The sequence below is a fragment of the Nerophis ophidion genome, linkage group LG01 (assembly GCF_033978795.1).
Source record: "Nerophis ophidion isolate RoL-2023_Sa linkage group LG01, RoL_Noph_v1.0, whole genome shotgun sequence".
NCBI classification, from domain to species: Eukaryota; Metazoa; Chordata; class Actinopteri; order Syngnathiformes; family Syngnathidae; genus Nerophis; species Nerophis ophidion.
In genome coordinates, this window is record NC_084611.1 from 32,048,735 (window position 1) to 32,071,234 (window position 22,500).

The 22,500-nt window shown below is 41.1% G+C and overlaps 1 protein-coding gene across 5 annotated transcripts in view; it reads left to right on the top strand.

The window, feature by feature from the left end:
* The window catches only part of pde4d (phosphodiesterase 4D, cAMP-specific), a 494,959-nt gene that overhangs the window by 405,134 nt on the left and 67,325 nt on the right, over positions 1-22,500 (top strand). For all 5 annotated transcript variants that reach the window (XM_061900793.1, XM_061900776.1, XM_061900783.1 and 2 more), the window contains exon 2: positions 7,578-7,769. In XM_061900793.1, coding sequence (XP_061756777.1) covers positions 7,578-7,769 — 192 coding nt within the window. The remainder of the gene's footprint in view (positions 1-7,577; positions 7,770-22,500) is intronic.

Genomic DNA, 22,500 nt, shown 5'->3' on the forward strand with positions numbered 1-22,500 from the left:
TATGCAAAATAAAGTCAATACTGGACAATACCCATGGCAAAATATATAAATACAAGTATACTATTTTCTCATTTTAAATCCAAAGTTTAGAAACAAGAAATGATTGTCAGAATATATTTGAAATAAACATCAGCAATATCATTTAGTTTAGTCTTTATTTAAAGTGACAATGCACAGAAAATTAAGTTAAAAGACAGATATGTTTTGTACCAGATTATAGCTAATTAGCTCATTTCCATCTGCAGTCCCTAGTTACCTGAATTAAAGGGATACAAAAATCATGCAATAAAATCATTACAATAAAATCATACCATATCACATAATCAAATTAAATAAAAAAGTCATAAAATGCCCTTTCATGGACACATACTTAATATACAATACAACCTTATCTCATTTACATCATCACACAAATACAATACATGCTCTTGTTCACATCTGTCATCATTTGTAAAACAACAAAAACAACCATTATTTAACACACACACCTCACAATTTACAACAAAAAAGCTGTCATGGATATATATATATATATATATATATATATATATATATATATATATATATATATATATATATATCCATTATTTAACACACACACCTCACAATTTACAACAAAAAAGCTGTCATGGATATATATGTATATATACATACATACATATGTATGTATATATATGTATGTATGTATATATATATATGTATATATGTATATATATATGTATATATATATATATATATATATATATATATATATATATATATATATATATATATATATATATATATATATGGTAGCATCGATCTGAATATACTGCTATACTATCTTGGGGTCAATTATAGCAATGTTTGGATCAAGACGTTCACCGCCAATGCAAACCAGGGGCGGGTTGCTCACATTTGAGGATCGAAATGACAAAATGTACCTTGTTGCTATTGTATTGTACTCCAAAGTCTCCGCTTTGTAGCACTTAGCCCTTAGTCTCCTGGAAAAAACTGTAAGACTTTACTGTGGCCCTCATGCTGTGAAGTAAATGCAGGGGACCAGTTTTCCATTTCATTGGCAGCATAATGTATGATCTTGACTGGCTTTGAAATGAAATGCCACCATCAAATAAAGGCTGTGCAAAGTGCGGCACGGGGTTGACATGGTGACATGCATCCGACTGTGTAGCGGTGGATACTGTACCTTTCACATTTAAACCAATAAGGTGACAATTCCCGATAGCTGGGAACTCCACGGTAACAATTTTTGTGTTAATAAATATTAATAGTTTAATAATGAAATCTCATGTTTTAATGTAACATTTAATGTATATATATGTATGTGTATATATATATATATATATATATATATATATATATATATATATATATATATATATATATATATATATATATATATATATATGTATGTATATGTATATGTATATATATATATGTATATGTATGTGGAACAGAGTTTAGTGCATGTGCCTCACAGTACGAAGGTCCTGGGTAGTCCTGAGTTCAGGATTTTTCTGTCTGGAGTTTGCACATTCTCCCCGTGGAAAAAACATACCCGTGTAGTGAGTTTACATTATTCACCCAAGGAACTTTAGTTATTAAAGAGTTCCGGTCAGACATTTTTTCACGGGACACATTTCCGGTGTTGTTGTTTCCGGATGAGGAGAAGTTGCTCCGTTATTGATTTACGTAAAAAGTCTTTTGATTGATTGATTGAAACTTGTATTAGTAGATTGCACAGTTCAGTACATATTCCGTACAATTGACCACTAAACGGTAACACCCGAATAAGTTTTTAGTCGGGGTCCACGTTAATCAATTCATGGTACAAATATATACTATCAGCATAATACAGTCATCACACAAGTTAATCATCATAGTATATACATTGAATTATTTACATTATTTACAATCCCGGAATGGGATGTAGAGCTTTGGTTGATATCAGTACTTCAGTCATCAACAATTGCATCAACAGAGAAATGGACATTGAAACAGTGTAGGTCATAGGTGTCAAACTCTGGCCCGCGGGCCAAATCTGGCCCGCCGTGTAATTTAATTTGGCCCTTGAGGCAATATCAATTTAGCATTAGAGCTGGCCCGCCGGTGTTATACAGCGTCGGTGCCTCTGTAACACCGCATTCACCGCTAATACTCATACTTGCCAACCCTCCTAATTTTCCCGGTAGACTCCCGAAGTTCGGTGCCCCTCCCAAAAATCTCCCGGGGCAACCATCCTCCTGAATTTCTACCGATTCCCACCTGGACAACTATATTGGGGGCGTGCATTTAAGGCACTGCCTTTAGCGTTCTCTACAACCTGTCGTCACGTCCGCTTTTCCTCCATACTAACAGCGTGTCACAAAATTTGTGGCTTTTACACACACACACACACACGCACAAGTGAATGCAAGGCATACTTGGTCAACAGTCATACAGGTCACACTGAGGGTGGCCGTATAAACAACTTTAGCACTGTTACAAATATGCGCCACACTGTGAACCCACACCAAACAAGAATGACAAACACATTTCGGGTGAACATCCGCACCGTAACAGCAGAATAAATACCCAGAAATCCCTTGCAGCACTAACTATTCCGGGAAACTTCCAGCAAACTGACCAATAATTAACATTTTATTCATGCATTTTCTCTTGCTACTTCAAAGCTTGAATGTTTGGTTCATTCATTATTGTTATTTTATTTTCAAATGTATTATTAGCCTGTGGAAAAAAATTGATATTTACCTCAGAAGATTGCAAATAGTAAAAAAAGGCATAACATTTTTATTTAAGTTTTATTTGATATGCCATTGATATTTTTTAAATTATTATTATTATTATTTGAAACTGGATTTTGCATGTCACTAATGTTATATAAGCCTTACTTGTTCAATATTTCATGCAAAACTTGTTTGGGTCCCTATTAAAAGGTTAATTTGATCAACCTTGGCCCGCGGCTTTGTTCCGTTTAAAAATGTTGGCCCACTCCGTATTTGAGTTTGACACCCCTGGTGTAGGTCATTAAAACAGTTAGCTCCATCTTTTAACACTTCTTCCACTCCAGCCCTCAAGCGCTAGACCGCTAAAACAAAGAGGAGGTCATGACGGGGAAAATACGCCGTTGAAGGGGAGGCATGTAAATAAGAGCGGCCACACAACGGCGCATCCGGAAACGACTGTCAGAAAGCGGCTTGAAAATGATCTGTAAAACATAATCCATACAACATTTTCACCGAATAACCCCCAGTACATGTTATGTAGACCACAAGGAAGTGTTTTACATTCAGAAAATAATAATAATAATATGACTCCTTTAATGCGCATTTATATATGAAAAAAGATAAAAAATAGACCCTTCGTTGGCAGTGCGCCTTATAATCCGGTGCGCCCTGTGGTTACGGAAAATACGATACATGCAAAGTTACATATGTCAAGCTTTTATTTTATATAATTTTGATGATCATGCATGGATTGCAGTTTTTTAAAACCACAAATTTTCCCAGGATTTCCATTTGAGATTTTCATGTTATGAGCCTATGTCATGTCCAGCACCTCCCTCGTGACATGTTCAAAGTTCCTCCGGAGGTGGGAATTGAAACTTTCTCTGACAGGAGACTCTGCCAGACGTTCCCAGCAAACCCTCACAATGCGTTTGGGCCTTGAGTCCAAGTGGACCATGTTCCGCACCTCTATTGTCGAGGCGGCTGATCGGAGCTGTGGCCGCAAGGTAGTTGGTGCTTGTCGTGGCGGTAATCCTAGAACCCGCTGGTGGACACCAGCCGTGAGGGATGCCGTCAAGCTGAAGAAGGAGTCCTACCGGCTTCTTTTGGCTCATAGGACTCCAGAGGCAGTGGACAGGTACCGACAGGCCAAGCGGTGTGCAGCTTCAGCGGTCACAGAGGCAAAAACTCGGACATGGGAAGAGTTTGGGGAAGCCATGGAAAATGACTTCCGGATGGCTTCGAAGCGATTCTGGACCACCATCCGCCGCCTCAGGAAGGGGAAGCAGTGCACTGTCAACACCGTGTATGGTGCGGATGGTGTTCTGCTGACCTCAACTGCGGATGTTGTGGATAGGTGGAAGGAATACTTTGAAGACCTCCTCAATCCCCCCAACACGTCTTCCTATGAGGAAGCAGTGCCTGAGGAATCTGTGGTGGACTCTCCTATTTCCTGGGCTGAGGTTGCTGAGGTAGCAGAGGTGGGTAGTAACGCGCTACATTTACTCCGTTACATTTACTTGAGTAACTTTTGGGATAAATTGTACTTCTACGAGTAGTTTTTATGCAACATACTTTTACTTTTACTTGAGTATATTTATAGAGAAGAAACGCTACTTTTACTCCGTTCCAAGGGCCAAATGCTACTTTTTTTTTTATCGATCTTTTTGTTTGTTTTGGTTTATGACAGAGCTTCAAAGTAAAATCTACGCATGCCTACGTTTCACCAATCACATGCAGTCACTGGTGACGTTGGACCAATCAAACAGAGCCAGGCGGTCACGTGACCCAACTTAAATAAGTTGAAAAACTTATTGGGGTGTTATCATTTAGTGGTCAATTGTACGGAATATGTACTGTACTGTGCAATCTACTAATACAAGTATCAATCAAATTGTAAAGGAAAAAAGACACTTTTTATTTCAACCGTACTTCCCGTCAAAAGCCTAAAGACTGATCGCACAGTTCCTGTCTTCACAATAAAAGTGCCGCTCCATCGCGCCTGCGCTAACAAAATAAGAGTCTCCCAAAGCCAGCGCAAACAAGCTAGCAAGCTACGGAGTTTGCTGCCAATGTATTTCTTGTGAAGTGTATGAAAACGAATATGGAAACTGGACAAATAAGATGCCAAAAACCAACGACTTTCATGTGGTATTAGACAGAAAGGAGGAACTTTTTTTCTCCTCCATTTGAAAAAGTGGACGTTATCAGCACTAAAATGCAAGTCATCAGAATCAGGTAATACACCAAATTATATTCTTGTCTTCATGAAAGATAGGAATCTATATGTTAAACATGCATGTATATTCATTAAAACACCTTTAACATGTCAACAAAAACGGCAAAATAAATAAATATAAATCATATACTGTATATATATATATATATATATATATATCCATCCATCCATCCATTTTCTACCGCTTATTCCCTTTCGGGGTCGCGGGGGGCGCTGGCGCCTATCTCAGCTACAATATATATATATATATATATGTGTGTGTGTATGTATATATGAGGTAGATCACCTCGACTTGGTCATTTACTAAGTAATTGATTAATGTTGAAAAACTTATTGGGGTGTTACCATTTAGTGGTCAATTGTACAGAATATGTACTGTACTGTGCAATCTACTAATACAAGTTACAATCAATCAATGAATGCCTACTGAGGCTATGGTGCTTTTAAGTTATTGTGGCTCAATGTGCCTTAATTTTTATTTTTATTTTGGGTGTACCCCGCCTTCCGCCCGATTGTAGCTGAGATAGGCGCCAGCGCCCCCCGCGACCCCAAAAGGGAATAAGCGGTAGAAAATGGATGGATGGATTATTTAAAATATATTATTGTTTGAGTTGCTTAAGAGATATTCATGGCTCTGAATTTGCTCATTGCTATTTTTATGTTTTTGTGCATTATTTGTTGCCGTAATCAGGTTACTCATCAGTTACTCAGTACTTGAGTAGTTTTTTCACAGCATACTTTTTACTTTTACTCAAGTAAATATTTGGGTGACTACTCCTTACTTTTACTTGAGTAATAAATCTCTAAAGTAACAGTACTCTTACTTGAGTACAATTTCTGGCTACTCTACCCACCTCTGTGAGGTAGTTAAAAAGCTCCTCGGTGGCAAGGCCCCAGGGGTGGATGAGATCCGCCCGGAGTTCCTTAAGGCTCTGGATGCTGTGGGGCTGTCTTGGTTGACAAGACTCTGCAGCATCGCGTGGACATCGGGGGCGGTACCTCTGGATTGGCAGACCGGGGTGGTGGTCCCTCTCTTTAAGAAGGGGGACCGGGGGGTGTGTTCCAACTATCGTGGGATCACACTCCTCAGCCTTCCCGGTGAGGTTTATTCAGGTGTACTGGAAAGGAGGCTACGCCGGATAGTTGAACCTCGGATTCAGGAGGAACAGTGTGGTTTTCGTCCTGGTCGTGGAACTGTGGACCAGCTCTATACTCTCGGCAGGGTTCTTGAGGGTGCATGGGAGTTTGCCCAACCAGTCTATATGTGCTTTGTGGACTTGGAGAAGGCATTCGACCGTGTCCCTCGGGAAGTCCTGTGGGGACTGTTCAGAGAGTATGGGGTATCGGACTATCTTATTATGGCAGTCCGATCCCTGTACGATCAGTGTCAGAGCTTGGTCCGCATTGCTGGCAGTAAGTCGGACACATTTCCAGTGAGGGTTGGACTCCGCCAAGGTTGCCCTTTGTCACCGATTCTGTTCATAACTTTTATGGACAGAATTTCTAGGCGCAGTCAAGGCATTGAGGGGTTCCGGTTTGGTGGCCGCGGGATTAGGTCTCTGCTTTTTGCAGACGATGTGGTCCTGTTGGCTTCATCTGGCCGGGATCTTCAGCTCTCACTGGATCGGTTCGCAGCCGAGTGTGAAGCGGCCGGAATGAGAATCAGCACCTCCAAATCCGAGTCCATGGTTCTCTCCCGGAAAAGGGTGGAGTGCCATCTCCGGGTTGGGGAGGAGACCCTGCCCCAAGTGGAGGAGTTCAAGTACCTAGGAGTCTTGTTCACGAGTGGGGGAAGAGTGGATCGTGAGATCGACAGGCGGATCGGTGCGGCGTCTTCAGTAATGCGGACGTTGTACCGATCTGTTGTGGTGAAGAAGGAGCTGAGCCGGAAGGCAAAGCTCTCAATTTACCGGTCGATCTACGTTCCCATCCTCACCTATGGTCATGAGCTTTGGGTCATGACCGAAAGGATAAGATCACGGGTACAAGCGGCCGAAATGAGTTTCCTCCGCCGTGTGGCGGGGCTCTTCCTTAGAGATAGGGTGAGAAGCTCTGTCATCCGGGAGGAACTCAAAGTAAAGCCGCTGCTCCTCCACATCGAGAGGAGCCAGATGAGGTGGTTCGGGCATCTGGTCAGGATGCCACCCGAACGCCTCCCGAGGGAGGTGTTTAGGGCACGTCCAACCGGTAGGAGGCCACGGGGAAGACCCAGGACACGTTGGGAAGACTATGTCTCCCGACTGGCCTGGGAACGCCTCGGGATCCCCCGGGAAGAGCTAGACGAAGTGGCTGGGGAGAGGGAAGTCTGGGCTTCCCTGCTTAGGCTGCTCCCCCCGCGACCCGACCTCGGATAAGCGGAAGAAGATGGATGGATGGAGCATATGTCATATATTACATTCACATTATAAATCTAGTTGCCGGAATAAACAAACCTTTGCACAATTTATTTTTGAGTTTCACCTGTATATGCAGGAAGTGGAGGTATGTGCAGTGTGAAGGTGCACTGGTTGGTGTTCTTCCAAATTAGGGTTAGGACTGCCTGCGCCCTACTTAATGTTATGCTCGCTTCATTTTTGTTTCGCTAACAGTTTTTCCTCCTTCTTCCTTTACAGTTTCGACGTAGACAATGGAACCTCATCAGGTCGCAGCCCACTGGACCCGATGGCCAGCCCAGGATCTGGCCTCATCCTGCAGGCCAATTTCGTCCACAGCCAGCGGAGAGAGTCGTTCCTGTATCGCTCCGACAGCGACTACGACCTCTCGCCCAAATCTATGTCCCGAAACTCCTCCATCGCCAGCGACATGTAAGTCCCTAAAATCTATACTGTGAGCTATGTATTGCGCGGCCTTCTGCGATAACGATATATGTATGCGACGATATATTATTGTGCATGTTAATGATAATAGACACACCTGATTACAGAAGCTCCTAACTTAGCTGCTGATTTATGCGGTCACATATTGTGTCATTTCCTTTAAAATGTACCAACAACTTAGTCTTCTGCTGTTTCAATACTTGACATTCATTTTGGGCGATACTACAATCAATCAATCAATCAATCAATGTTTATTTATTTAGCCCTAAATCAAAAGTGTCTCAAGGGGCTGCACCAACCACAACGACATCCTCGGTTCAGAGCCCACATAAGAGCAAGGAAAAACTCACAACCCCAGTGGAATGTCAATGTAAATGACTATGAGAAACCTTGGAGAGGACCGCAGATGTGAGTGATACCTTCTTCTAGGGGAAACCGGATGCAATGGACGTCGAGTGGGTCTAACGTAATATTGTGAAAGTCCAGTCCATAGTGGATCTAACATAATAGTAAGAGTCAAGTCCATAGTGGATCTAACATAATAGTAAGAGTCAAGTCCATAGTGGGGCCAGCAGGAGACCATCCCGAGCGGAGACAGGTCAGCAGCACAGAGATGTCCCCAACCGATGCACAGGTGAGCGGTCCACCACGGGTACCGACTCTGGACAGCCAGCACTTCATCCATGGCCACCAGACCTGTGCGCCCACAAAGAAGATGGGGGGCAGACGAGAAAAGAAAATAAACGGCAGATCAACTGGTCTAAAAAGGGGGTCTATTTAAAGGCTAGAGTATACGAATAAGTTTCAAGATGGAGCTTAAATGCTTCTACTGAGGTAGCATCTCTAAATGTTACCGGGAGGGCATTCCAGAGTACTGGAGCCTGAATAGAAAACGCTCTATAGCCTGCAGACTTTTTTTGGGCTCTGAGAATCACTAATAAGCCGGAGTTCTTTGAACGCAGATTTCTTGCCGGGACATATGGTACAATACAATCGGCAAGATTGGCTGGAGCTAGACCGTGTAGTATTTTATACGTAAGTAGTAAAACCTTAAAGTCACATCTTAAGTGCACAGGAAGCCAGTGCAGGTGAGCCAGTACAGGCGTAATGTGATCAAACTTTCTTGTTCTTGTCAAAAGTCTAGCAGCCACATTTTGTACCAACTGTAATCTTCTATTGCTACAAATACTACAAATTTGGGTATCGATCCATCCATCCATCAATCCATTTTGGACGCTGGCGGGCCGTAATTTATTATTATGCGTTATACCGATATAAAAATAGTATTAAAATGTTACATCCACCAAATGTATATCATTTAAATATCCAGCCCCTATAGAACATTTTTTTTCTTTAAATCTAACCTCCCTGTTGAGCTGGAAGCTTTTTATTCTATTTATAGACTCCTTTTTTTGCCTGTACCACAGCTGGATGTTTATCAGAGCAGGTTTTTAAAGCCGCATGGACCGCTTTTGGCTGTGGAGGGAAGTGCGCATGATCTACAGCTCGCCACGTAGCCTGGTGTTTATTCTTATCACATGTCATGCACAAGCTGCATGACATGGATATAAATTGTTGCTTTAAAGACAAAAGTCTGTCCCTCACAAAGAAAATAGTGCTCAGTTGTGTTCATTTAACAATTTTATGTAGTTAGCTCCCCAAAGCCTCCTTCCAGGTTGTGCATATGGTGATAGTGTGCACTCTCAAGATTGGTGCTATCCAGTTACATGAAGCAGGCGTACAGGAAATGGAAAAATTGATAAAATGAAAAAAATATGACTGAATATGAATCATCCTTACTGTTTATGTTTTACTAGCTAGTCAAACATTTTACAATGATAATGAACTGTTACAAGCTTACTTGTACCCTTTTTACACAGAGAAACCTTTAACACGGGGGTGTCAAACGTACGGCCCGAACAGGTTTTAACCGGCCCGCAGGTTTTAAGATAAAGTTATGCTGTGACATTATGTCGGAATATTATGATTTTAAAGTAATTATGTTATTTAGGGGTTCCCTAATATAACTTGATCACTTTTGATTGATATTTTATAGTGTGAATAGTTTGAAAAGGCTTGATCAAGTAAAATTACAGAAACAGAGAACAACACCTAGTGGCCATAATAATTTAATTACGTTAAGCTCATCATCCATCCATTTTCTACTGCTTGTCCCTTTTGGTGTTACGGGGGGTGCTGGAGCCTATCTCAGCTGCATTTGGGCGGAATGCGGTGCACACCCTGGACAAGTCGCCACCTCATCACAGGGCCGTTAAGCTCATCATGACACAGTAAATTCAATGATGTGGATACGTTTGTGATTGGATACTTTTGAATACGCCTTTGCCTTGGAGACTTTATATATAAGTAAGTAGTATGCCACTAAAATTATTTGATAATTGTTTTTATTGACACATTTGGTGTTTTAGCCTGCAATTGTATTTAATTAAAAACACTTAGACGTCTAGCTTCTGTTTTTTTGTGTGATTAGCTGTTGTGTAGCTGCTATGTCCTAGTTGCAATGTTTACCTTTTGTAAATGATCCTCACTAAAAAAAAAGAAAAGGCCAAACTTATGTGATCATTGGAACACATTTAGATGTTAACTGAGTGTCCAGCTTTGCACAAATAAACACACTTCATAGATAGATAGACAGACAGATAGATAGATAGACAGATGGATAGATAGATGGATGGATAGATAGATAGATAGATAGATAGATAGATAGATAGATAGATAGATAGATAGATAGATAGATAGATGGATTGGACTTCATTGATGACTGCTTGTATTAGAGTTTATATCAGAGATTTTAAATGCAAGTCAATATAATTAAATACTTTCTTTTTTGCTGATATCAGACCAATAGCAGCACCCTTATTATTACTATTATTACAAGAATAATTCTATATTATTTTTTTTTTTACAAGAACAAAGTCCCATTTAAAAAAAATAAATAAATACAATAAATTTATTAATTTTTAAAATTTAAAATGCATGTTTGAAAAAGTTCACGTTGTAATCAAAAAGTACATTTATTTTATGATTAAATCATTTAAATATTACTATATACCATATTTGTTGGAGTATAGGTCGCTCCGGAGAATGAGTCGCACCAGCCGAAAATGCATAATAAAGAAGGATAAAACATACATAAGTCGCACTACAGTATAAGTCTAATTTTTGGGGTACGGCGTGGCACGGTTGGGAGAGTGGCCATGCCAGCAACCTGAGGGTTCCTGGTTCAATTCCCACCTTCTACCAACCTTGTCACGTCCGTTGTGTCCTTCAGCAAGACACTTCACCCTTGTTCCTGATGGGTCGTGGTTAGGGCCTTGAATGGCAGCTCCCACCATCAGTGTGTGAATTTGTGTGTGAATGGGTGAATGTGGAAATAGTGTCAAAGCGCTTTGAGTACCTTGAAAGTACAAACCCCGTTTCAATATGAGTTGGGAAATTGTGATAAATGTAAATATAAACGGAATACAATGATTTTTAAATCCTTTTCAACCCATATTCAGTTGAATGCACTACAAAGACAAGATATTTGATGTTCAAAATAATAAACTTTCCTTTTTTTTTGCAAATAATAATTAACTTATAATTTTATGGCTGCAACATGTGCCAAAGTAGTTGGGAAAGGGCATGTTCACCACTGTGTTACATCACCTTTCTTTTATCAACGCTCAATAAAGGTTTGGGAACTGAGGAAACTAATTGTTGAAGCTTTGAAAGTGGAATTCTTTCTCATTCTTGTTTCATGTAGAGCTTCAGTCGTTCAACAGTCAGGGGTCTCCGCTGTTGTATTTTACACTTCATAATGCGCCACACATTTTAATATAACCCATTTAGTATAACCCATTTTTGGGGGAAAATTTTCACCAGTCCCTTACAAGTTTCTCGCTTACTCCAAACTTTCTTTCTGCTGCTGGATTTCCATTTTCTGCTGGATATTTCACTACTTCCAGCTTGTAACCTGCAATATACGATTTCCTTTTCTGTGCCATATTTGGTCAGTCTTTCTCAGTTTTTCATAAGTTACCGCCAATGTTGAAATGATCAATTTTCATAGGTAAGGAAGTAGTAGCAGGTAGGATCTTTTTATTGACAATGCACTTCTGCCATGACCCGACCCCCGGCACATTTTTATTGGTTGACGTGTGTATGTGAAAATTGCTGATATACGCCTTGTCTATTACGTGAATTATATAAATAATATTATTTGATATTTAACGGTAATATGTTCAATTAAAACTTTTTTTTTCACTCCTGTAGGACATTCTGGCAATAAAATTGCATTAGTGGTAAAAATGTTTTTTAAAGTTAATTTCAATTATGCAAGAAATTATATATTTTTTAAATTCAGGTTTGATAACTGAATAAAAATAGTTTGATGTCATACATTTTTAAGGATTAAAAATCCTATTATAATGCATTTGAGGTTTCCCTACTCAACTTCTTGTTAATTGTGTTAATTATGTTGATTTTCTTTCAGTCAAGTTCAGGTATAATAAAGTGTGGTTTCTTCTGAAGACGACCAGGTGGCATGTCCTAACGTGTCTCAAACTAAGCAAACTGTATTTGATAAGATTAAGTGAAACTATATGATATGTTGTGGATTTTTAAAGAACATCTATTTCATATTGGCCCTGCGATGAGTTAAAGTTAAAGTTAAAGTCCCAATGATTGTCACACACCCACTAGGTGTGGGGAAATTTGTCCTCTGCATTTGACTCATCCCCTTGATCACCCCCTGGGAGGTGAGGGGTGTAAATGGCCCTGCGAGGAGGTGGCGACTTGTCCAGGGTGTACCCCGCCTTCCGCTCGATTGTAGCTGAGATAGGCACCAGTGCCCCCCCCGACCCCAAAGGGAATAAGTGGTAGAAAATGGGTGGATGGATGTTAATAATTTCACACATAAGTCGCTTCAGAGTACAAGTCGCCGGCCCCCCTGCCAAACTATGAAAAAAGCTGTGACTTATAATCCGAAAAATACGATACATACATACATATTTATTTATATATTTTTTCATGACCAAATATCTTTGGTGTGGTGTATTGTTACTCACTTCTGCTTTCCATGGCATAAGGCAGTGTTTCTTAAACTGTGGTACATGGCCTTCCTCTAGTGGTACGCCAAAGAAGTGTATATGTATGTACTGTATGTGGAGTATCATTATTAATGATGTTTTTGCGTTGTGTGTAATGTTTCCGTGGCCAAAATATGTTATAAGTATTTTTAATGAATACTTAGACCTACTACACTACTGTGTTGTTTTTTGTAGTGGTACTTGGTAAAGAAACTTTTAGAGCCACTGGCATAAGGCAGTGGTTCTCAAATGGGGGTAAGCGTACCCCTGGGGGTACTTGAAGGTATGCCAAGGGGTACGTGAGATTTTTTTTTTAATATTCTAAAAATATCAACAATTCAAAAATCCTTTATAAATATATTTATTGAATAATACATAAACAAAATATGAATGTAAGTTCATTAACTGTAAAAATAAATGCAACAATGCAATGTTCAGTGTTGACAGCTAGATTTTTTTTTTGTGGACATGTTCCATAAATATTGATGTTAAAGATTTATTTTTTTTTTAAGAAATGTTTAGAATTAAGTTTATGAATCTAGATGGATCTCTATTAGAATAGAATAGAATAGAATAGAATAGACTTTATTGTCATTATATTTGCATATAACGAGATTAAAGACTCCAACTTAAGGTGCGGTTGTGGGAACAAATATGGGGTAAAATAAATAACACAATTGAACTAACAATTGAAATAAACAGACTACTATCCAATAAAAATAACAAGCAATCATGTACAATATACAAAACACTGTAGAAATACAGAATACTGTACAATAAACAGAACAAGACAAGAGTACCGAAGTAATAAATAAAAATCAGTGTCAGACGTATTGTACTCGAAGGGTAGTATTGCACAGTAGGGTATTAGGGTAGGATATTGTATAGGGTTGAATTATTATTATTAGAAGTTAAAGTTCAACATGGTGACAGTTCTGCGAAAAAAGCTGTCTCTGAGCCTGTTTGTTCTGGCTCTGATGCACCTGTAGCGCCTGCCCGGTGTGTGCTGTCTTTGGTGATTGTTTTTGCTTTCTTAAGGCAACGGGAGTTATGTAAATCCTTCAGGGAGGGCAGGGGGCAGCCGATGATTTTTTGTGCAGACTTTATGACCCTCTGAATCGCCTGTTTGTCTGCTTCAGTGCAGGTGGCGTACCACACTGTTATGCAGTACGTCAGCAGGCTCTCGACAACCGAGCGATAGAAGGTCAATTACAATACAACCGAGCGATAGAAGGTCAATTACAATCACCAAAGAGGGCACTTTAAGTACCCGGGCAGTATAGCTCTGGTGGCCGTGCCAGCAACTTGAGGGTTCCAGGTTCGATCCCCGCTTCTGCCATCCTAGTTAATGCCGTTGTGTCCTTAGGTAAGACACTTTACCCACCTGCTCCCAGTGCCGCCCACACTGGTTTAAATGTAACTTAGATAATGGGGGGTTGCCCACATCTGCGGTCCTCTCCAAGGTTTCTCATAGTCACTGTCACCAACGTCCCACTGCGGAGCGTTTTTCCTTGACCTTATGTGGGCTCTGTACCGAGGATGTCGTTGTGGTTTGTGAAGCCCTTTGAGACACTTGTGATTTAGGGCTATATAAATAAACATTGATAGATTGATTTCACAACGTAAAGTGCTTTGAGTCACTAGAGAAAAGCACTATGTATATATAATTCACTTCACTTCACTCCTTCTATGTGTAGAAATCTGTATTTATAATTGAATCACTTGTTTATTTTTCAACAAGTTTTTAGTTATTCTTATATCTTATTTTCGAAATAGTTCAAGAAAGACCACTACAAATGAGCAATATTTGACATAGTGCTGTGTTTTACTTCTTTATCCTTTTTTTTCAACCAAAAATGCTTTTCTCTGATTATGGGGTACTTGAATTAAAAAAAAATGTTCACAGGAGGTACATCACTGAAAAAAGTTTGAGAACCACTGGCATAAGGCATGGGTTCCTGGACAGCGAAAGTGAAAGAGCGATCAAATATTTTCAATATTGAATTATTATGATAATTACAAGGGCTGGCATAACACTAAGATATTATTTATAAAATATCTAATACTGTTTTCGCTATTGGGGGATCACCAACGTTGTAATAAAACCCACAGAAACTTCAGAAGATGTTCCATATTAGTTTAACAAGTTTCTATTTATGCTGAAAAAGGTTGTCATCTTATGAGATTACTGGGAATCCTACAGCAACTCACGGTTCGATTTGCTTCCAATTCTTGGGATAAGGATTCGATTCAGATTCAATTATCGATTCAACACGGTTTTCGAAATACATTATTTGGTATAAAATAATGGTCTTTTTAAAAAAAATTTTTCATGTACATATTTAAATTATTTGTATTGACTCTTAAAAATGAGGAATTGATTTTGAAACAGAAAGAATAGGCGTCGCAATTTTGCCATGAATCGACTTGAAATGACTGTATGAATTGTTCTGATTAAAAAAATATATATATATATTATAAGAAAAAAAATATGCATTTAAGTTTTGGAATTAAAAGGGTTGGACCTAAAGAATGAAAAGGTGATTGAACAATTGTAAAATGACAAAATGTTGTGCTGAAATGTTTTTATCATTAGTTTTTGTTATTGATTGAATTAGTTTTATTTCTTTTCAGTGTAGCTCGACTCATAATCAACCAAAGTTGTATGCCTAATATCATGAATATTACGAAGTTGTTGTTTTTTTTTTTTAAATGTGCTTTTTTTGAAAACCTAAAAAAGGACAAACTATTAGTCTAGAGCAGGGGTCGGCAACCTCTACCACTCGAAGAGCCATTTTGACCCGTTTCACAAAATAAAGAAAACAATGGGAGCCACAAAACTCTTTTGAAATTTAAAATGAAATAACACTGCATACAGAGGGTTTTTTTTACCTTTGTGCTATGTATAAACCAGGGGTCTCAGACACGCGGCCCGCACCTTAATATGAAAATTTAATGATAGTGGGGCCCGCAAGTTTTTTATGAATGCCGCTTGACAGCATCACATTTGCCAACCCTCCCGAATATTCCGAGAGACTACCGAATGTCAGATCAACCATTCTTGCAAAAGTTTGCAGAACTTGCCTCGATTAACAATAATAAGGGCAACCTATGAAGATGCTGCCTTTGACGCCCTCTACAACACGTCCAATCAGCTTGCCGGCCCAGTCACATGTCGTACGAGGCTTCTGCTGTCACACGCAAACGATTGCAACGCATACTTGTTCAACAGCCATACAGGTTACACTGAGGCTTGTGATATAAACAACTTTAACTCTCTTACTAATATGCGCCACACTGTGAACCCACACCAAACAACAATGACAAACACATTTCGGGAGAACCACCGCACTGTAACACAACATAAACACAAAAGAACAAATACCCAGAATCCCATGCATCCCACTCTTCCGGGCTACATTATACACCCCGCTAGCACCAAATCCCCCCACCCCTCCGTGCGTCGGTTGAAGTGGGCGGGGTTTGGTGCTAATGTAGCCCGGAAGAGTAGGGATGCATGGATTTCTGGGTATTTGTTATTTTGTGTTTATGTAGTGTTACAGTGCCGATGTTCTCCCGAAATGTGTTTGTCATTCTTATTTGGTGTGGGTTCACAGTGTGGCGCATATTGGTAAGAGTGTTAAAGTTGTTTATATTACAACCCTCAGTGTGACCTGTATGGCTGTTGACTAAGTATGCGTTGCAGTCACTTTCGTGTGGGGACAGAGGCTGAACATAAAATGACCAGTCGACACGCAGATGGCGTGATGTAAAAGCGGGCGCGACGACATGTTGTAAAGGAGGTTAAAGACATTGCCATCACTGCACACCCTCAGTATTGTAGTCCAGGTGAAAATTGGAGAATGTCATCCCAGAGTGATTTCTGAGAGAGGCACTAAAATCCGGAAACCTCACGGAATAGTCGTTGGGGTCGGCAATTTAGCAGCTGAGCCACATCAGAGTGATCAAAGAGCCACATGGGGCTCCGGAGCGGCGGGTTGCCGACCCCTGCTCTAGAGTCATGTTTAGTTTAAGCATAAATAAATATGTGACATGTAAGCATATGTCCAGCAAAAGTGTGTGTGTGTGTGCGTGTGCGTGTGCGCATATGAGTGTGAGCACAGAGCCGCAGTAGGAAGCCTACGTACCTGTCACCTGATCAAATGTTGACCGTGTCCTCTGAGGTCACAGTCTGACTCAGACCTCCGTTGTTAAAATTCCTAGAGTGAACAGAGAAGTGTCCTCCGTGACCTCCCATCCTGTTGACTTTTTCCCTGACACATGAATGATTTCATGGAATAGGAAAGTGTCGTGCGTGGAAGTTTTTAATCCTCTGCTGTGCGCGAGATCTTCATCTTTTGTTTCCTCGCCATGTTGAAATGTGGCTTACTGTAGCTGACGAGTGCCCACTGTGACGTAGTAAGGCCTCAGCTGCTTGGTGTCACATCAACACCTCACTATAACTGTGTGCATTACACACACACACACACACGCACGCACGCACGCACACACTTCTCCGTGGCCTTTATCAGATCATGGGACCTCTGCTCTTGGTAAATGTCCAAATGCTAAATATATTTTACATTATAATATTAAATATTTGTTTAGATTTTTCTTCTCCATAGTTATATTGTTAGAAAAAAAAGAAACATTGAAATTATTCCCAAGTCGATTTATATTTGTTAAGTAAATTGTATATGTTATATATTGTAATGCGGTATATGTGTAATTGTAATTAATTTAAGAAAACTGTAATTAATTAGCAATGTAAAGTTATGTTTAATAGAAATTAGGCTTTAATACTTGGATTTTTTTTTTTTTACATTATATATATATATATATATATATATATCCTCTCTGAGCTGCCACCTTATCGTGGTAGAGGAGTTTGCGTGTCCCAATGATCCTAGGAGCTATGTTGTCCGGGGGCTTTATGCCCCCTGGTAGGGTCTCCCAAGGCAAACAGGTTCTAGGTGAGGGATCAGACAAAGAGCAGCTCGAAGACCTCTATGAAGAAGACAAAACATGGACCCAGATTTCCCTCGCCCGGACGCGGGTCACCGGGGCCCCCTTCTGGAGCCAGGCCCGGAGATGGGGCACGATGGCGAGCGCCTGGTGGCCTGTCCCCATGGGCCCGGCCGGGCACAGCCCGAAGAGGCAACGTGGGTCATCCCTCCAATGGGCTCACCACCCATAGCAGGGGCCATAGAGGTCGGGTGCAATGTGAGCTGGGCGGCAGCCGAAGGCAGGGCACTTGGCGGTCCGATCCTCGGCTACAGAAGTTAGCTCTTGGGACGTGGAACGTCACCTCACTGAGGGGGGGAAAGAGCCTGAGCTAGTGCGCGAAGTGGAGAAGTTCCGGCTGGATATAGTCGGACTCACTTCGACGCACAGCAAGGGCTCTGGAACCACTTCTCTCGAGAGGGACTGGACCCTCTTCCACTCTGGCATTGCCGACAGTGAGAGGCGACGGGCTGGGGTGGCAATTCTGGTTGCCCCCCAGCTTAAAGCCTGCACGTTGGAGTTCAACCCAGTGGACGAAAGGGTAGACTCCCTCCGCCTTCGGGTGGGGGGACGGGTCCTGACTGTTGTTTGTGCTTACGCACCAAACAGCAGTTCAGAGTACCCACCCTTTTTGGGTAAACTCGAGGGAGTACTGGAGAGTACATAAGGGTGTCCATATGTGCACTTGGCACCAGGACACCCTAGGCCGCAGTTCCATGATCGACTTTGTAGTTGTGTCATCGGATTTGGACACTCGGGTGAAGAGAGGGGCGTAGCTTTCTACCGATCACCACCTGGTGGTGAGTTGGCTGCGATGGTGGGGGAGGATGCCGGACAGACCTGGCAGGCCCAAACGCATTGTGAGGGTCTGCTGGGAACGTCTGGCAGTCTCCTGTCAGAGAAAGTTTCAATTCCCACCTCCGGAAGAACTTCGAACATGTCACGAGGGAGGTGCTGGACATTGAGTCCGAGTGGACCATGTTCCGCACCTCTATTGTCGAGGCGGCTGATCGGAGCTGTGGCCGCAAGGTAGTTGGTGCCTGTCGAGGCGGCAATCCTAAAACCCCTTGGTGGACACCAGCGGTGAGGGATGCCGTCAAGCTGAAGAAGGAGTCCTATCGGGTCCTTTTGGCTCATAGGACTCCGGAGGCAGTGGACAGGTACCGACAGGCCAAGCGGTGTGCGGCTTCAGCGGTCGCTGAGGCAAAAACTCGGACATGGGAGGAGTTCGGGGAAGCCATGGAAAACGACTTCCGGACGGCTTCGAAGCGATTCTGGACCACCGTCCGCCGCCTCAGGAAGGGGAAGTAGTGCACTATCAACACCGTGTATGGTGCGGATGATGTTCTGCTGACCTCAACTGCGGAGGTTGTGGATAGGTGAAAGGAATACTTCGAAGACCTCCTCAATCCCACCAACACCTCTTCCTATGAGGAAGCAGGGTCTGGGGAATCTGTGGTGGACTCTCCTATTTCTGGGGCTGAGGTCGCTGAGGTTGTTAAAAAGCTCCTTGGTGGCAAGGCCCCGGGGGTGGACGAGATCCGCCCGGAGTTCCTTAAGGCTCTGGATGCTGTGGGGCTGTCTTGGTTGACAAGACTCTGCAGCATCGCGTGGACATCGGGGGCGGTACCTCTGGATTGGCAGACCGGGGTGGTGGTTCCTCTCTTTAAAAAGGGGGACCGGAGGGTGTGTTCCAATTATCGTGGGATCACACTCCTCAGCCTTCCCGGTAAGGTTTATTCAGGTGTACTGGAGAGGAGGCTACGCCGGATAGTCGAACCTCGGATTCAAGAGGAACAGTGTGGTTTTCGTCCTGGTCGTGGAACTGTGGAGCCAGATGAGGTGGTTCGGCCATCTGGTCAGGATGCCACCCGAACGCCTCCCTAGGGAGGTGTTTAGGGCACGTCCAACCGGTAGGAGGCCACGGGAAAGACCCAGGACACGTTGGGAAGACTATGTCTCCCGGCTGGCCTGGGAACGCCTCGGGATCCCCCGGGAAGAGCTAGACGAAGTGGCTGGGGAGAGGGAAATCTGGGTTTCCCTGCTTAGGCTGTTGCCCCCGTGACCCGACCTTGGATAAGCGGAAGAAGATGGATGGATGGATGGATGGATGGATGGATATAGATATATATATATATATATATATATATATATATATATATATATATATGTATGTGTGTGTGTGTGTGTATGATTTTATATAACTATTTTCTATGCACCCAAAGTGCTTTTATGAACACTTAATGCATGTTTTTTAATTCTGTGTTTAATTTATTTGGTCTAGAGGTATAATTTACTCTTATATTTAAATTATTTTGGAAGAAAATATATTTCCAATTAATTAGTTCATGGCTATGTAAATATATTTTATTAAAATATTGATATTAATACAAATAAACATATATGTATTTACTTTGATTCGTGAAAAGCAGGCTTATTTTGGATTATTATCTCTTAAATAGGGCTTCACGGTGGCAGAGGGGTTAGTGCGTCTGCCTCACAATACGGAGGTCCTGCAGTCCTGGGTTCAAATCCAGGCTCGGGATCTTTCTGTGTGGAGTTTGCATGTTCTCCCCGTGAATGCGTGGGTTCCCTCCGGGTACTCCGGCTTCCTCCCACCTCCAAAGACATGCACCTGGGAATAGGTTGATTGGCAACACTAAATTGGCCCTAGTGTGTGAATGTTGTCTGTCTATCTGTGTTGGCCCTGCGATGAGGTGGCGACTTGTCCAGGGTGTACCCCGCCTTCTGCCCGATTGTAGCTGAGATAGGCGCCAGCGCCCCCCGTGATCCCAAAGGGGAATAAGCGGTAGAAAATGGATGGATGGATGGATGGATGGATATCTCTTAAATAATGAATATTTTATATATATATATATATTAGGAGTGTGGGAAAAAATTGATTCGAATACGAATCGAATCGTTTATGTTGTGCGATTCAGAATCGATTCAAATTTTTAAAAACAATCGATTTTTTTATTCTTTATTTTTAATTTTTTTTTTTTTTTTTTTTTTTTTAATCAATCCAACAAACCAGTAAACGGCAATACCATAACAATGCAATCAAATTCCAAAACCACACCTGACGCAGCAACACTCAGAACTGCAATAAACAGAGCACTTGAGAGGAGACACAAACACGACACAGAGCAAACCAAAAGTAGTGAAACAAAATTAATATTATCAACAACAGTATCAATATTAGTTATAATTTCAGCATAGCATTGATTAAAAATCCCTCATTGACATTATCATTAGACATTTATAAAAATTAAAAAAAAGTGTCACAGTGGCATCTCATAAGCTTGACAACACACTGTGTCCAATGTTTTCACAAAGATAAAATAAGTCATAGTTTTGGTTTGTTTAATAGTTAAAACAAATTTACATTATTGCAATCAGTTGATAAAAAATTTTCCTTTACAATTATAAAAGTTGTTTACAAAAATCTACTACTCTGCTAGCATGTCAGCAGACGGGTAGATCCTGCTGAAATCCTATGTATTGAATGAATACAGAATCCTTTTAAATCGGGAAAAAAAATCGTTTTTTAATCGAGAATCGAATCGAATCGAAAATAATTGATATATTATCGAATCAGGACCCCAAGAATCGATATTGAATCGAATCGTGGGACACCCAAAGATTCACAGCCCTAATATATATATATATATGTATATATATATATATATATATATATATATATATATATATATATATATATATATATATATATATATATATATATATATATGTAGGTGTGGGAAAAAATCACAAGACTACTTCATCTCTACAGATCTGTTTCATGAGGGGTTCCCTCAATCATCAGGAGATTTTAATGGAAGCATTCACATACAATGGTTTATATAGAGCACAGAGTGGGTGGGTACAAGCAGGCGTAGGGTGTGGTGATTGGCTCATGTGTTACCTAGGAGGTGTTTCCGTCTATGGCGGCATGTTGAAATGATTTCACTGCGCTTGTTGAGAGATGATAGATCTGGATGATATATAATAAACAGTTTCTCTTTTAAGCATAGGTTGCATCTTTTATTACCACTGTTGTAAGGTGTGCTGGATGCAAGAATTTGCCATGTTATTGAATATTCAACATTATTGTCTTTGAGGTTCCAAATGTGTTTGCTGAGTTCTGTAGAATTCTGCAAAGTCTGATTTCTAAAGGAGGCGTACCAGAAAGCACTTGATGAAAGCGGATACAAGTTCACCCTTACCTATGAACCCACCCCAGGAAACCAACCAAAAAAGAGCAGAAAACGAAACAACATCATCTGGTACAATCCGCCATTCAGCAAAGACGTCTCAACCAACATCGGCCGCAAGTTCCTCACTCTGATCGACAAACACTTCCCCAAAGGCAACACCCTAAGAAAAATATTCAACAAGAACAACATTAAATTGAGCTACAGCTGTATGAATAACATGCAACAAATCATTTCAAACCACAACAAAGCAATTGCAAAAGGACTGCCTACCCCCAGACTAAACGACTCTGAAACCAATAATGAATGTAACTGTCGCAAGAAACCTGATTGCCCTCTCAACGGAAGGTGCTTACAGACATCAGTCGTTTACCAAGCAAAGGTAATACGCAAGGACATTAACACATC